This window comes from Quercus robur, chromosome 8 (assembly GCF_932294415.1).
Source record: "Quercus robur chromosome 8, dhQueRobu3.1, whole genome shotgun sequence".
Lineage (NCBI taxonomy): Eukaryota > Viridiplantae > Streptophyta > Magnoliopsida > Fagales > Fagaceae > Quercus > Quercus robur.
The window spans coordinates 18609017-18624605 of record NC_065541.1 but is presented as its reverse complement, the minus strand read 5'-3'; the positions used below and the strand labels follow the sequence as shown (position 1 = coordinate 18624605).

Sequence of the window (15589 nt, the reverse complement as noted above, 5' to 3'; positions counted from 1 at the left end):
TAAAGACTTAGAGAGATGATATTATGGGCTGTACTCTTGTGTTGTATGGGTGGTACTCTTCTAGAAGGGTCTATAAGAATCTAGTGATGATTTTTCCCTACCAGATGTGTCCTTCAAGCATACTCGCTATCCTAATGAAACCACCTTTTAATATTTAAGCAATGAATGGTAAGAGGGCTGTGAACTAACATTTTCCCCGAATCCTCATTCTTAAAAATATTATTCCTTTAACAGTGCCCAAAGCAAGCTAGGCATGTTGCTATTTTTACAGCCTTGGGGATTTTGAACAAGATTTCACATCATTGTGAGAGCTATCAATGCAATATTGTCTGATATAAAAATTTTCAGAGAGAAACTGAATCACTCTCATTCTTCCCTTTGCCTTTCTCTCTCTACTTCTTAATTCTCTTATTTTGTTTTAAAAAACAGAAACTAAATTATACCATGAAGCTTCTCCAGTTTTACTAGTTTACTGCCACAAATGGCAGGGAGTCAAATAACCAACAGTAACCAAAATCCTTTTTTTTCCTTTTAATTTTCTTTCATTTTTACTTTTTTTTTTTTTTTATAAGTAAGAATGATATATATATATATATATATATATATATATATATATATATATATATATACACGAAAGCCTGCTCTATGCATGAAGAACATAGAGCAAGCCTAGAAAGCACAAGAAAAAGAGGACAGAGAGCAAACACAATAGAGAACCAAACAATACAAAAATTACAGCAGAGAAAGGGAGCAAAGAAAAGAAGGGAGGGAATCACTAGACGTGAGTCCCCAAGCCCGAGACCAATCAAAAAGAGTCCCACTAAAAGAAGCAAGCATCTGATCACCGGAACTATCCAAATCCTCAAAAGTCCTCCGATTCCGTTCGTTCCAAATACACCAAAGGATGCACAACGGGACTAAGTTCCAAATTTGAGACGAATGCTTCCCCAGCCAATTCCACCAACCAAAAAGCAAGTCTGGAATTGATCTAGATATAACCCAAGACAAGCCAAAAGTTATAAACGCAAAGTTCCATAATCGATTTGCCATCTCGCAGTGAAGAAGTAAGTGATCTACCGTCTCTCCACAATGACGGCACATAATGCACCAATCCACAAACTCCAATCTCCTCATTCTCAATCTCAAGTTATCTCCCGTAAGAATCTTATTCCAAGCTACACACCAAACAAAAAAAGAAACTTGCCTAGGGGCCTTAACTCTCCAAATAGCTTTCCAGGGAAAGACAGTTGAGGGAGAATCCCTTAATTTGTTATAATACGATCGGGTGTCAAAAACCCTATTAGACTTCAATTTCTATCTCATCCGGTCTCCAGCCTCCATAGGAGGAGTATTGGCTCCCAAAATACGAAGAAAAAGCAGCCCTTCATCCATCTCCCAATCATTAAAATCTCTAATAAAACGAACATTCCAACTTCTCCTCTCCTCCACCCCCTGCCTTAGCAGAGAAGCTTCAACAGAAACCTCCTTATCAAAGGCGATACCATACAACCTTGGAAAGGCCAATTGAAAAGGATGATCCCCATACCACCCATTCTGCCAAAACCTCACTCTATTCCCCAACCCAACAACAAACTGACAATTTTTGCTGAAATCCTCCCAACCCATGCGAATACCTCTCCATCCCAAACATATCGGAGTCTAACAAAATCATGCAATTTACGTAATTGCAGACAATCTACTAAATGCATAGCCAAAAATACATTTCATCTTTACAAAGATCAATTTTACTTTACCTAGCCCTAAGGAAAATCGTGAGGGTTCCTTCTAATTTGATAGAATTTGAACATTATTTTAATTTTTGGAGAACTAATGTGACAACAATATGTTGTACCCAGAAAAGGGAATGAACCAGAGGCAAGGAAAGAATTCAAACTCCTGCTCTGTTACCAAATTAGTGAGTAGAGAAATAAAGAAAAAATATGAAATGGAGGAGCCAAATTTCTGATACAATCCCTAGTCCCTATATTCCACATATGTTGGAGAGTTTGTTACAAGGAATGGAGAATAATCTTTACAATCCAGCTGGTGTACAGACCTCATCAGTGACACCTCACAACTTGGGATATTCTAGACTCTTTTAGAAGAGTACCATACACTGTACTAGAACAACACATTATTACTACTCATAGCATATTAGTTCTCTATCACTAATTGCCAATGTGCTCTAGCTCTATACTACATCCCTCATGCATACTTACCACATAAGAATGAACAGGAAACTGTTGGGGAGAAAGTTTTCAAAGGAGGAGATCATTCTGGTATTGAAGGAGATCGAGGGTAATAAAGCACTAGGCCTAGATGGTTTCATAATGGCATTTTTTCAGAAGTGTTGAAGGGTGGTGGAAGGGGACGTTTTGGCTTTCTTTTCTGACTTCCACAGACACAGTGTTTTTAAAAAATCACTTAATGCCTCTTTCCCTGCCTTAATCCCAAAGAAGCACAATGCTATGAATATGAGGGACTTCCGGCTTATTAGCCTATTAGGTAGTTTGTAGAAGCTGTTGGCCAAAGTTTTGGCTAATAGATTGCAGGAGGTCTTGGAAAATCTCATTTCTGAATCTCAAAATTCTTTTGTTTGGTGAACGGCAAATTTTGGATTCAATTCTTATTGCTAATGAGTGCTTAGATAGCAAATTGAAGAGAACTATAGTAAACTGGATATAGAAAAGGCTTATGATCATGTGAGTTGGGACACTTTTTATTTGTTGGAAAGGATGGGTTTCTAGGAGAGATGGAGGAGCGGGATGAAGTTGTGTATCCACTGCTCGATTTTCTGTTCTGGATAATGGTTCTCTTGCTGGATTTTTTGGTAGCTCTCATGATTTGAGACAAGGAGATCCTTTGTCGCATCTCTTATTTCTGTTGGTCATGGAAGTGTTGAGTAGACTATTGAAGAAAACTAAGGAGGGAGGTTTCATTCCTGGCTTTCATGTGGGGGGTGAGTATTTCACATCTTTTGTTTGCAGATGATTTCATCCTATTTTGTGATGCTTCTAGAGAGCAGTTGGTATAAAACAGGCTGGTTTTAATCTGTTTTGAAGCTCTTACTAGCTTGAAAGGTAACAAGGGAAAACATGAATTAGTACCTGTTGGGGATGCAAGTAATTTGGCTGCACTGGCTAATATTCTCTGCTGCAACATTTGGCAGTTTTCCAATGACATATTTGGGAATGCCTTTAGGTGCACACTATAAGGAAATCTCGGTTTGGAATCCTATTTTGGAGAAGGTGGAACGGAAATTGTTGGGCTGGAAGAGACTTTATCTGTCTAAGGGGGGTAGACTTACAGTATTAAAGTCCAATCACTCAAGCCCTCCGCCTACTTTCTATCATTATGCACCATTCTTAAGTCTGCGGCTGATAGATTAGAAAGGATTCAAAGAAATTTCTTATGGGGATCTTCGGAGGAGGAGTTTAGATATTCCTTGGTGGCTTGGGATAAGGTTTGCTCAATCATTGAGACAGGGTTTAGGGATTAGGAGGTTTGTGAATTTGAACAAAGCTTTGCTTGGTATGTGGTTATGGCGGTTTGGGCATGAAGTTTCCCATTTGTGGCAGCAAATGATCATCTCTAAATATGGGGAGGATGGGGGGGTTGGTGTATGAAAGTTGGTAGAGGAACTCATGGGTGTAGCTTATGGCAGAATATACAGGCAGGTTGGGATAGATTCTCTTTGCAAGTGGCTTTCCTTGTTGAAGAGGGCAACCGTATACGGTTTTGGCATGACTGTTGAGCTAGGGACCTCTTTCTAAAATTACTATTCCCTGATCTCTTAGCGTTCAATGGAGAAGGATGTTTTTATTTTGATGTATTGTTCTCTCAACCAAATGGAGAGGCAAGGAGTTGGAACCGGAGGTTTTACAGCAGGAGCCTAGGTGGGGAGGAGGGGGTGGATAAGATGAGATGGTATCTATTAAGATTTATGAAGTAATGGGAATTTTAAGTAGGTCACTTCAAGGGGACCTAGGCCTCCATTGACAGAGAATGAGAAGAAAGACCAAGAATTAGAGAGAGAGAGAGAGATAGTCAATCCAAATGTTATTTCTTAATGAATGAACAATAGCCATCTACAATCATCTTATACATCCAGTAAATGTAACTACCTCTAACTAACTAACCAACTCCATCTAACTGACACTAACTAACTTGTGTTATGCACTACCTCACCATAACACTCTGCACACACACACACACCCACTTGCACACTCACATGCATACCCTTGCACAAATACACGCATTCCCCTGCACAAATACACGCATTCCCCTGACACTTGTACCAATAGATGCCTAACATTACCCCCTCCCATTTAAAACACCTTGACCACAAGGTGAGGAAATGAAATCTGAAGTTGGTGCAAAGACTCCCAAGTGGCATCATCTGAGGAACAGCCAGACCATTGAACCAAAACTTCAGTTATGTCTCAAGATCTCAATGTTCTGGACCTGGTTTGCAGCACTCTAATAGGTTCAATGAACATCTGACCTTCTGCATCCACAAGTGGCAGAGTAGGAAGAGGGTGAACCTGCTGACCAAGCTTCAATTTCAAGCATGACACACGAAAAACAGGATGGAGTTTGGCTTCAAGAGGCAAATCCAGCTTGTATGATACTATCCCAACCTTCTGCAGCACTTGAAAAGGGCCAAAATACCTAGGTGACAGCTTCCACTTCCACTTCCCCTTATAGGCTAAAGTTCTCTATCTAGAGGGCTGCAACCTCAAATAGACCCAATCACCAACCTTAAAGGACCTGTCCTGTTTGTGCTTATCAGCCTGGACCTTCATCCTTTCCTGAGCAACAGCCAAATTACTTCTAAGAGCAGCTAGGACAGCTTCCCTTTGACACAACAGAGAATCAAGAGCATCCACCTTAGTAGTACCAAGCACATAGGATTGTAATTTAGGAGGTGGAAATCCATACAAAGCTTCAAAGGGGGTTAACTTCAAGCTAGTGTGGAAATTAGAGTTAAACCAAAACTCGGCTAAAGGCAACCACTCAGCCCATTTGTGAGGCCTGTCACTAGTAAAAGCCCTCAAATATTGCTTCAAACTTTTGTTAAAAATTTCTGTTTGACCATCAGTTTGAGGATGGTAAGCTATTAACATAGCCAAATTAGTACCCTGCAACCTAAATAACTCAAACCAAAACAAAGAAGTGAATGTGGCATCCCTATCACTCACAATAAAGGCTGGCATATCATGCAATTTGAAGATATATTGCATATACAAGGAGACAACCTTAGCAGTAGAGTAAGGATGAGAAATAGGCACAAAATGGACATATTTTGTTAATCTATCTACCACAACCAAAATTACCTCAAATCCTTGGGACTTAGGTAGACCTTCAATAAAATCCAAGCTAACATCTATCCAAGGAGTAGTAAGAATCTCCAAAGGTTAAAGCAGACCAGCTGGAGTAGAAGTCTCAGATTTGATTCTCTGGCATACATCACACTCCCTTACAAAAGCTTTGATATCTGCCTTCATCCCTTGCCAAAAAAATTTTCTCTTAGCCCTCTGATAAGACTTAAGCAAGCCTAAGTGGCCAGCCACAGGGCTACTGTGAACTAGCAGCAAAACCTGAGACTTAAAAGGCACTGAGAACCCAAAAAGAACCTGCCCTTGTAGAAAACTAAGTTATTTTGCCAAGTGAAACCAATAGGAGAGGTACCAGCTTGAATGGACTAAATGAGTTGCTGCATAGATTGGTCTTGAGAATAGCTATCTCTAAGAATTTTCAACCAAGTGGGATCAGGAACTGAAAGTAGCAGTAGATAGCTAGCTTTGGAAGACTCATTTTGCTGACATAACTCAGGAACATAAACAGATCTCCTTGAAAGAGCATCTACAACTTTGTTTTCAACACCCTTCTTATATTCAACCACAAAGGCATATCCCAGCAACTTGGCAAGCCATTTCTGTTGAGCTAGAGTGGCAATTCTTTGCTCCAACAAGAACTTCAAACTCTGGTGGTCTGTTCTCACAATGAAATGCCTGCCCAACAAATAAGGTCTCCATTTCTTGACAGCAGTAGCGAAGGCAAGCAGCTCAGTTTCATAAGTAGACAAATGAAGATGTTTTCCCTTCAAAGCTTGACTGTGGTAGGCAATGGGCCCCTGGTCTTGCATCAAAACAGCCCCTAACCCAAACCCTGACGCATCACACTCAATGATAAAAGGTTTTGAGAAATCAGGAAGAGCTAAGACTGGAGGTTGAGCTACTGCAGCTTTAAGTTTATTGAAAGCAATAAGAGCAGTGTCAGACCAATGAAACCCATCTTTCTTGAGGAGGTTAGTTAAGGGCTGAGCAATAGCCCCATAAACTTGAATAAAATTTCTATAGTACCCCGTGAGACCCAAAAATCCTCTTAGAGCTTTAGCATTTTGGGAAACTGGCCATTGCTGCATAGCCAAAGTTTTCTTAGGATCAACCTTTACCCCTTCCCCAAATATAATATGACCTAAATATTCAACTTCAGCACAACCAAACACACATTTAGACTTCTTAGCATATAATTGATGAGACTGCAGAACCTCCAACACAGTTTTCAAGTGAGAAAGATGATCAGAAAAATTGGAATTGAATACCAAAATATCATCAAAGAAAACCAATACAAATTTCCTCAAGTAATGTATAAAAATTGCATTCATAAGAACTTGAAATGTAGAGGGAGCATTGATCAAGCCAAATGGCATCACAAGGAACTCATAGTGACCCTCATGAGTCCTAAAGGTAGTTTTAGAAATATCTTCAGGTTTCATACAAATTTGATGATATCCTGACCTTAAATCCAACTTAGAAAAAATGGTGGAACCTGCAAGTTCATCTAGTAACTCATCCACCACAGGAATTAGAAATTTATCCTTGATGGTGGCCTTATTAAGTGCTCTATAGTCAATGCACATCCTCCAACTTCCATCAGCTTTTCTAACCAATAAAACAGGTGAGGAAAAATGGTTTTGGTTAGGCTGAATAAAACCAAGGTCTAGTAACTCATGGACAATTTTTTCAATCTCTGACTTTTGGAAATAGGGGTACCTGTAGGGTCTTTCACAGACTAGTGGTGTGCCATCCTTAAGTACAATTTGATGCTCATGCCCTCGGATTGGAGGTAATCCTATAGGAACTTCAAACACTTTGGAAAACTGATCTAGCAAGTCAGACAAGGCAACAAGTAACAGGGGCTAATCATCAGAACCAACATTGTTGACAGCTGCAATTTGGAGAACCAAACCCTTCTTTTCAGAACTAGAAAACAACTTGTCAATCTCTAAAAAGGTTGAAGGTGACATGTGCAAGCGTTACAAGAACACTTCTTTACCCAAGTAACAAAACCTCATGGTCAATAGCTTGAAATCACAGATAATTTCACCCAATGTACACAGCCACTGAGTGCCAAGGACCACTGCACACCCCCCAAATGCAACACATTGAAATCCTCTACAAACTTATACCCTTGGATAAGGACTATAACTCCATGACAAACCCCCAATGTTTTGATAATGCTTCCATCAGCCACCTTAACTTCTAAAACTTGAGAAGTATCAAGTGGTAATTTTAGAGTAGGCAGCTCAACAGCATCCAAAAAATTATGTGTGCTCCTAGAGTCAATGAGAGACACCATCTCATGATTCCTTATCATCCCCTTCACCCTCATAGTCTGAGCAGATGGATTGCCCACCAAAGCATACAAGGAAATTTCAGCAGATGAACCTATACTTTCAAATAATTGCACACCCTCTTAAGATCCCAACACCACCTTATCTTCCTCTAACTCCACCAATTGGACACCAGACTTAGGCTCAGCTTCCCCATCCCAACTCTCCAGTAAAAACAGTTTTGCCCCTTTACATTTATGACCTAAATGCCATTTCTCATCACAGTTATAACACAGTCCTTGTTTTCTTCTCTCCTCCATTTGAGCATTAGTTTGCTTATGCAATTGAAGCATAAACTTTGAATCAGTTTTGCCCTCTAACTTAGGTAATCCCAAGATAGAAGGTTTACTAACATCTAATACAGGTTGGAATGTCTTCTTACAACTCATTAAGATTTCTTCTTGAATCTTAGCTAACCCAAAAGCATCATTAAGGGACTTAGGAACTAACATCCTTACTGGCAATCTAATTTCATCCTTTAAACCACTCAAAAAGCAACTCAATTTCTGGGATTCAAATAACCCCTTAATTCTATTAGAGAGAATTTCGAAGTTACCTTTGTATGATACCACAGTAGTAGTTTGTTTAAGCCTAGTGAGTGCTTCCATCGGATCATCATAGGCCATGGTACCAAAACAAGTTTGTATAGCTCTGATGAAGACCTCCCAGCTAGCAAAGCCACCTGCTTGTTCAGCATCTTGAACCAAATCAGAGCCTCCCCATCATGGTGATATGAAGCCATGATCACCTTTTGATGCTCAGGGGTGTTATGGTATGAAAAGAATTGATTGGTTTTATAAACCCAGCAAGTTGGATCTTCACCTTGGAACCGAGGGAATTCTAATTTCAGATTCTTGATGGAACTCACTGATGAAGATTCTAAATTGTTAGCATTTCCAATTTGAAGAGCTCATGACCCATTGATGGGGGAATGGAGACGCTTCTCCTCATTTCTGCTATTCTCTGCATAAATGAGTTGATGGTTTGTAATTGTTTCTAAATTTATTGTAATGTTTGTTCATGGCAGTTGAGGACCTTAGACATAGTTGCAATCTTCTCAAAATTCTGCGAATTAGAACGTGTTTCAGTCATGGTGGTGAATTGGGATCAATCTAGCTCTGATACCAATGTTAAGATTTATGCAGTAATGGGAATTTTGAGTAAGTCACTTCAAGGGGACCTAGGCCTCTATTGATAGAGAATGAGAAGAAAGACCAAGAATTAGAGAGAGAGAGAGAGATAGTCAATCCAAATGTTATTTCTTAATGAATGAACAATAGCCATCTGCAATCATCTTATACATCCAGTAAATGTAACTGCCTCTAACTAACTAATCAGCTCTATCTAACTGACACTAACTAACTTTTGTTATGCACTACCTCACCATAACACTCTATGCACACACACGCACACACACACGCACCCACTTGCACACTCACACGCATACCCTTGCACAAATACACACATACCCCTGCACAAACACACACATTCCCCTGCACAGATACATACATACACTTGTACCAATAGATGCCTAACAGTATCTCAAGGGGAATGGAATTTTTGTAACCCGGTTTTTTTACAGGGAGATTTAGGGTGCTACTACTGTCCCTTTTCCTTGAAAAGGCATTTGGTCTATGAAGGTTCCCAAGAAGGTGTTCTTTTTGTGGACAACAACATTGGGAAAGATTCTTACTTTGGATAACCTCACAAAGAGAGGTTTTTCATTGGTTAATTGGTGTTGTATGTGCCGAAGTAATGCGGAAATGGTGGATCACCTTTTAATCCATTGTGACACTGTGCATATGCTTTGTGGGGAGATGTTTTTTAGATGTTTGGAATTCAGTGGGTTATGCCAGGGAATGTTGCTTCTTCTGATAAGTAAATAATTTCATTGAGAGTACAAATAAAAAACAAGGCACACAGGCAATGTGCTAAAGAATCAGCAGAAAATATAAACTAACTAGCAGAGAAGTACAAAAATCAATTAAATCATGCAAAGAATCCAAAGTAAAAACACCTGAAGCATTTTCCCGCTTAAACAGAGTCTAAAAGAAAGAAAGCATCAAATCATGAATTGATCTTTCATTCCCTTCAAAGGTACACACGTTCCTTTCTCTCCAAATACCCCACATGAGGCAATGAGGGATCATACTCCAAATCACCGTACTCCTGTTTCTATTGAACTTACCAGACTAGCTAGCTAGAAGCTCCATAACACCACGTGCATGACCCAATGAACCCCAAATAGTGAACATGCCATATTCCACAACTCTCGAGCTATAGGGTAGTGTATGAGTAAGTGATCAATAGTCTCCCCATTCAGCTTACACATACAGCACCAATGTACCACAACCACTTGCCGCCTCCTCAAATTATCAACAGTCAAAATTTTCCCCAACGACACAGTCCAAAATGAAGAAACTAACCTAGAGAAATTGATTTGGTAAACATGACTCAGATATTTGGAACATGGTACTGGCTTGTTTGATGTGACTTATCTGGAAGGAGCATAATAAATGTACTTTTGAAGACATGTAGATCTCCTTGGATCAATTGAAAACTTTGCTTGCTTGTACTCTTTTTGATTGGTCACAGATTTGGGGTTTCACACATTGTTCTTCTATTTTAACGTTTCAAGTTTCTCTTAGATTTTCCTTTAAAGCTTCTGTACTTTTTTGACATTCTGTGCTCATCATCGCAAACATAAAGTATATTTTATTTTTAATAAAATTGCATTACTTATCAAAAAAATATATAAATAAATAAACTGGCCACCAAAACGTAAATTTGATTTTCAATAAAATTGCATTACATACTTCATCCAGCACTATATTCTATTTCATTAACTACAATATGCATGAATGGGGCAATCTAGCAATACGTTTGATCTCATATATTAATTAACAAAATTAGGTCATTTAGCATGTAGTACCTTCAGAGGCGGTTTAACAGTCTTTTTCGTTGCAATGAGAAACTTTCCTTCTGGTTCTATCCGATGAAATGTTACTGAAAAGGAAAAACAAAAACAAAAACAAAAAAGCACCAATTCTAGTTATATTTGACTTTGAGTATAGCTCATTTGCTACATGCATAGGAAGTAAATAAATAAACCCCACACTGCTTAGCACAATGATAAACAAATAACTACACCTCTCACAAACATTGCAGGCAACATGCCCAGCTTAGAGATAGAAAAATATCCAGGAAAATAAATAGAGGTAAAAATATAAGTTTAGCCATGAACTGTGTTAGATTCCAATTTGGTCCTTGAACTATCAATTGGTTCAGCTAGACCTTGAAATTTCAAAAACACCTCAAAGTTACCATTACACTACCTTATTGTTAATATTCAAATGACAATTGCTAATGTGGTAAAAGTTTTTTCTACGCATCCTTATAATGCTTATATGGCACATCAAGCCACATGCCGGTCTTAGTGTCGTACACAATCAGAACATATGGAGATAAATTAAGGTTTATGGAAAAGGAACTTGAAACTGAAATCATAGAGAAAATAATTTATGTAATTTTAAAGGATTAAAAGCAATAGAAAAGTCAAGGTGTTTAAATAGGCATACAAGTTACTACTTGATGGTGATTATTAAGTAGCCTACACCAAAGTTAATAAGAAAGTGACAAAAGAATCAATCAACCAATTGTTCCAAAAGTAAAAAAGAAAAAGAAAATAGGCCCTCACTCAATGCATACTTATCATAATTCAGAAATAAAAATGAAAAACAAAAAAAGATTGGCCAAATTATCTCCGATTTAATTCCTTTACCTTTGTCACCTGCTTGCCACTGCATTAAGGTCATGTATTCTTTAAGCCCTTCTAGAACGTACATCTTGCTGTTACAATTTACCCAAAAACGAAGGTTAAATTCCCATTCCTTTCTCTGTGTATCTTGGAATACAATGGGGAATCCATGTGCCTCTGTAACCTTTGGAAAATAAGCCTGTTTCATTGTGAGTGTCAATAAACACAAAAAAAATAAAAATAAAAATAAAAAAATAATCCAAAGACAGATATGTAAATATAGTCAAGCCCTTTTCTGATGAGATCTTAAAGCCCCCAACTGATCATTGACCTAGCAGCTTCATTTCAAAGCAACACTTAAAGGGATTCTCCCACCCACCACTGTGAGAAGGGTTTTGATTTACAAAAAAGAAACTTTATCTTCTTAGTATTTGCAATTATCATCATCATCATCATAATAATAATAATAATAATAATATATGCGATTGCAGCAGCAAAGAAAGTGTAAACAATGATGCAATAATAGTTCTCAATGCATTATATCATGCATAATTTTTAGAATGAATCCCAAGGAAATTCACAAAGTCCTTAAGCTTTGTTGGACAGCACCTTTTATAAGGCAGTTGGAGCCATGCACATTATAAAATTTTAGCACATTGCCAGACTAACGAGAGTTATTATTAAATTTAAATCTTAAATTGGGAAGGATATGGACTTACCTCTGCACTTTTCTTTGGTATCACCAGGCGAGCCATTTTGGGATCAGCATCACTAGGAGTCAAAAATTTCTCAAATAAAGGAACGACAGCGGAGTTTAAGCTTAGATATGGTCAAGGACTGACACATAATAACTATGGCCATCTTATTGACATCTGAAAGTAGTGCCACTTCTACAACTATGAATTACAATATATCTGATAATTTCTTCCACTGAACATCTAAGAAACCAAGATGAAAAATTATAGGATACGGTCTGAAGATTTCCTGAACCTCATCATCACTTTCTTCAGACAAGTTTTGAGAATATGAACAGGTTTTTCCAGAGGAATCCCCTTCAGATGTTTCACTGTCTATTAGAGTTTCACAAGATGTATCTCCTTCATTTGATGAATCTGTGCTGAACTGTTCTGTAAAGTGAGCTGGAGAATCTTGTTTTTGTGATGGAGAGATACGTACAAGCGGTTTAACATTTGTCTCCTGAGGTAATTCATGACACACTGGAGAACCAAGTGATGCAGTTGGATCTTCCCCACAGTCAATTCCTGCAACAGACGTAGCCAGGCTATGCTAAACACAGTAATCACTCCTCCCATTCCACATGATCAATCATTTTACTTACAACAGCAGACAAGTCATCACTTTGTTTAGTTAAGAAGAAAATAAAGGAGGAAGATTTATAAATTATCCATTGTCTAGTTCAGTAAGGAAAGTTTTAATTGTTTTAATTCGGGCCCATCACGTCTGGTTGAATTTGAAGTACTGAAAATAATAAAGTAGATTCTAACTGGTATCTTGCCTTTTTTTTTCCCGATAAAATTTTCCTCTTCTTTCCTTGCATAAGGAGGAAAACAAATTTTCTATTTTTTCCTACACGATGTTTTAATTCAAGAACTATAGGAGCAATATTATTTAATATATCTCGTAAAACAAAAGTTTAATGATGACTGACATTGAACATGTGAATCTTATATCCCATAGTTAGGGAAGATGGATAATCACCAGTCACGACTTTGTCAGAGGGATCCCCCAATTTCTGCTTCTGCAAAATCTCAGGAGTAGCATTAAAGGATGGCTCTTGATTTGGGGCCTGAGATGGTTCTTGACTTGAGGCCTGAGTTGGGTCTTGATTTGGGGCCTGAAAAAGAATAGGTTTGATGTAAAATTGTAGATCACTAACTTTTGAGACTGAGGAAAAGAGTAAGCAAACTGCTGGACAGAATACATCCAAGAATAACCTACTAGAACTTCAAAGGTAGTGGTTACAGCAATGGTGGAATCATAGATAACAGTCCATGGAAATCATAATTGCAAACTGTTAAATTACCAATTCTCCTAAAAGCTCCTGCTCTAATACCATGTCAAATTACCAATTATCCCAAAAGCTTAAGCTTTTAAGAGAAAAAAAATTTAATCATTTAACCACATATTTCTAACACCAACATTTTCCATTCATACTTAAATGAACACCAGTCACTTAGGTTTTCTGTGCATCCTTGCTGCTCCACTCCCCTTGCTGAAAGTACTCATTAACAGGGCTTTAGAGAGTCTATTATATTATGCACTTTCGCTTTTATCTAAAACCAAAAGGAAAAACAATATATAATTGAAGAAGGAAGGAATAAAAGAGAAGCTCCTGGGGAAAAAGGGACGAAGTATAAGGTATAGCATCTAAATGTAATGGATTTCAGGTGAATCCACAGAACTTACCTCAGCAAAGAAAATGCATTAAGATATAGTATCTGAATTACCGACCCAATCTAAACAAAATGTACAGAAGACTAAGCAAGGACTTTTTCAAACTGAAACATTGAGCACTTAACAGATGCTTCCAATAGAGGGCTAAAACCTAGCTTGAAAGTATGTGAACCAGACATGGTTAACAATTCACAAAAACTTGATGTTTAAGTAGCCCATACTGAATTTGTTCTTAGAATTCATGTAGCATGTAAAATCTCTTACTTTTATATCCAGGATGTGAAAGAACAGATAATTAATTTGACTGATATTTGAATTTTGTGAATATGTCTGCAATGCTAAAACAACTCTCAGTGTATCATTGGTATCCTTTGTCAGCGTACACACAATGTTATGCCTACCGAATACAATGCATAGCATATGGAACGACAACTTTTAACAAACACTTGATCATCTGAAGCGGAGCACTATAAGGAAGCCTAAGCATCCATAGTTTGATTATGTGAACTTTTATCAAACACTTTATCATCCATAGTTGATATATCTGCAGTTTTGTGCATTGAACTTGAGTATTTTCTTATATTAAGTCTTTTAATTTTTATGTCATAAGTCATGTGACATAGGACACATGTTCTTGTGGTGGGTTTAGGATTAGGAGAAGATGTGGATCTAGTATTTTGAATTGTTGAAGAAGATAGGGATTTTGACATTTGTTTGTTTTATAATGAATTGAGAGGCTCCTTCTCCGTCATTTTCCCTTGGGAAGGTATTTGGAAAGTTAAGGCTCCTCGGCGAGTTTCTTTTCTTATTTGAACTGCAGTTTGGGATAAGATTCTTACAGGTGATAATTTGAGGCGTAGTGTTTTTGATTTTGTTGACTGGTATGTTATGTGTCGTTGTTATGGGGAGACAGTGGATCATCTACTACTTCATTGAGAGAAGGCCCATCAGTTGTGGAGCTTTGCTTTTAAATCTTTTGGGGTTTCGTGGTTTTTACCAAGAATGGTGTCAGATATTCTCTTCGATTGGTGGAATTGATTGGGGAAGCACTCGTCAAGTATTTGGAATTTAGTTCCATTGTACTTAATGTGGTGTATGTGGAAGGAGCGTAATCAGCAGACTTTGAGGACATGGATGGATCGAGTGACCAGCTGCTTGCTTTTTTAAGTGGTTCTTTGCTTGACCGGTCTCAAGCTTAGGGACTGGCATCTAGTTATTCTTATCCCCTTGTTCCTTAGTTCTCTCTCTGTTTGTAATTAATTTCTTCTTTGTTCTTTTTTCTTTTCATTGTACTTTTTTGGATTGCATTGTGCTCTTTGCATAAGGTAGCTTGTTATATATACATATTTCTTACTTATCAAAAACAAAATTGTTAAAGAAAGGGTCATGGGTTGTGATAGGACTAAAAAGGTAATTTGATGACTATTTGGTAGAATAAAGTATGAAGGTTTTAGGATTTTGATAGGAAAAAAAGGGGCTTGCTTTAGGGTTCTAAGGAAAAAGAAAAAGAAAGAATTTTATTGTGTTTAAACGGTACCAAAAGAAAGAGAAGAAGAGAATGAGAGATAACATCGCATGAAGGCCAACAAACCACAATTCTCAAAACACTCGATATTTTCATTAACCAACTTCATCTCGTCTTTGAGTACTAAGCACAAATATATATATATATATATATATATATATATATAAAAGCACTCTTTTCTTGTACTACTAGTGTAACACCCCAAGTTATAAAA

The 15589-nt window shown here is 37.7% G+C and overlaps 1 protein-coding gene across 5 annotated transcripts in view; it reads right to left on the bottom strand.

Annotated features, from left to right (window-relative positions):
- Positions 1–15589, bottom strand: part of LOC126694887 (B3 domain-containing protein Os07g0563300-like) — a 41588-nt gene that overhangs the window by 7901 nt on the left and 18098 nt on the right. For 4 of the 5 annotated variants that reach the window (XR_007645918.1, XR_007645919.1, XM_050391418.1 and 1 more), the window contains 5 exons: positions 13155–13290; positions 12406–12697; positions 12155–12254; positions 11460–11634; positions 10611–10684 (listed from right to left, as the gene is read on the bottom strand). Coding sequence is in view for 3 of the 5 variants with exons in the window: in XM_050391418.1 (XP_050247375.1) it covers positions 10611–10684; positions 11460–11634; positions 12155–12254; positions 12406–12697; positions 13155–13290 (777 nt within the window). In the remaining 2 variants the exon portion in view is untranslated. The remainder of the gene's footprint in view (positions 1–10610; positions 10685–11459; positions 11635–12154; positions 12255–12405; positions 12698–13154; positions 13291–15589) is intronic. The other variant, XM_050391419.1, reaches the window with a different exon arrangement.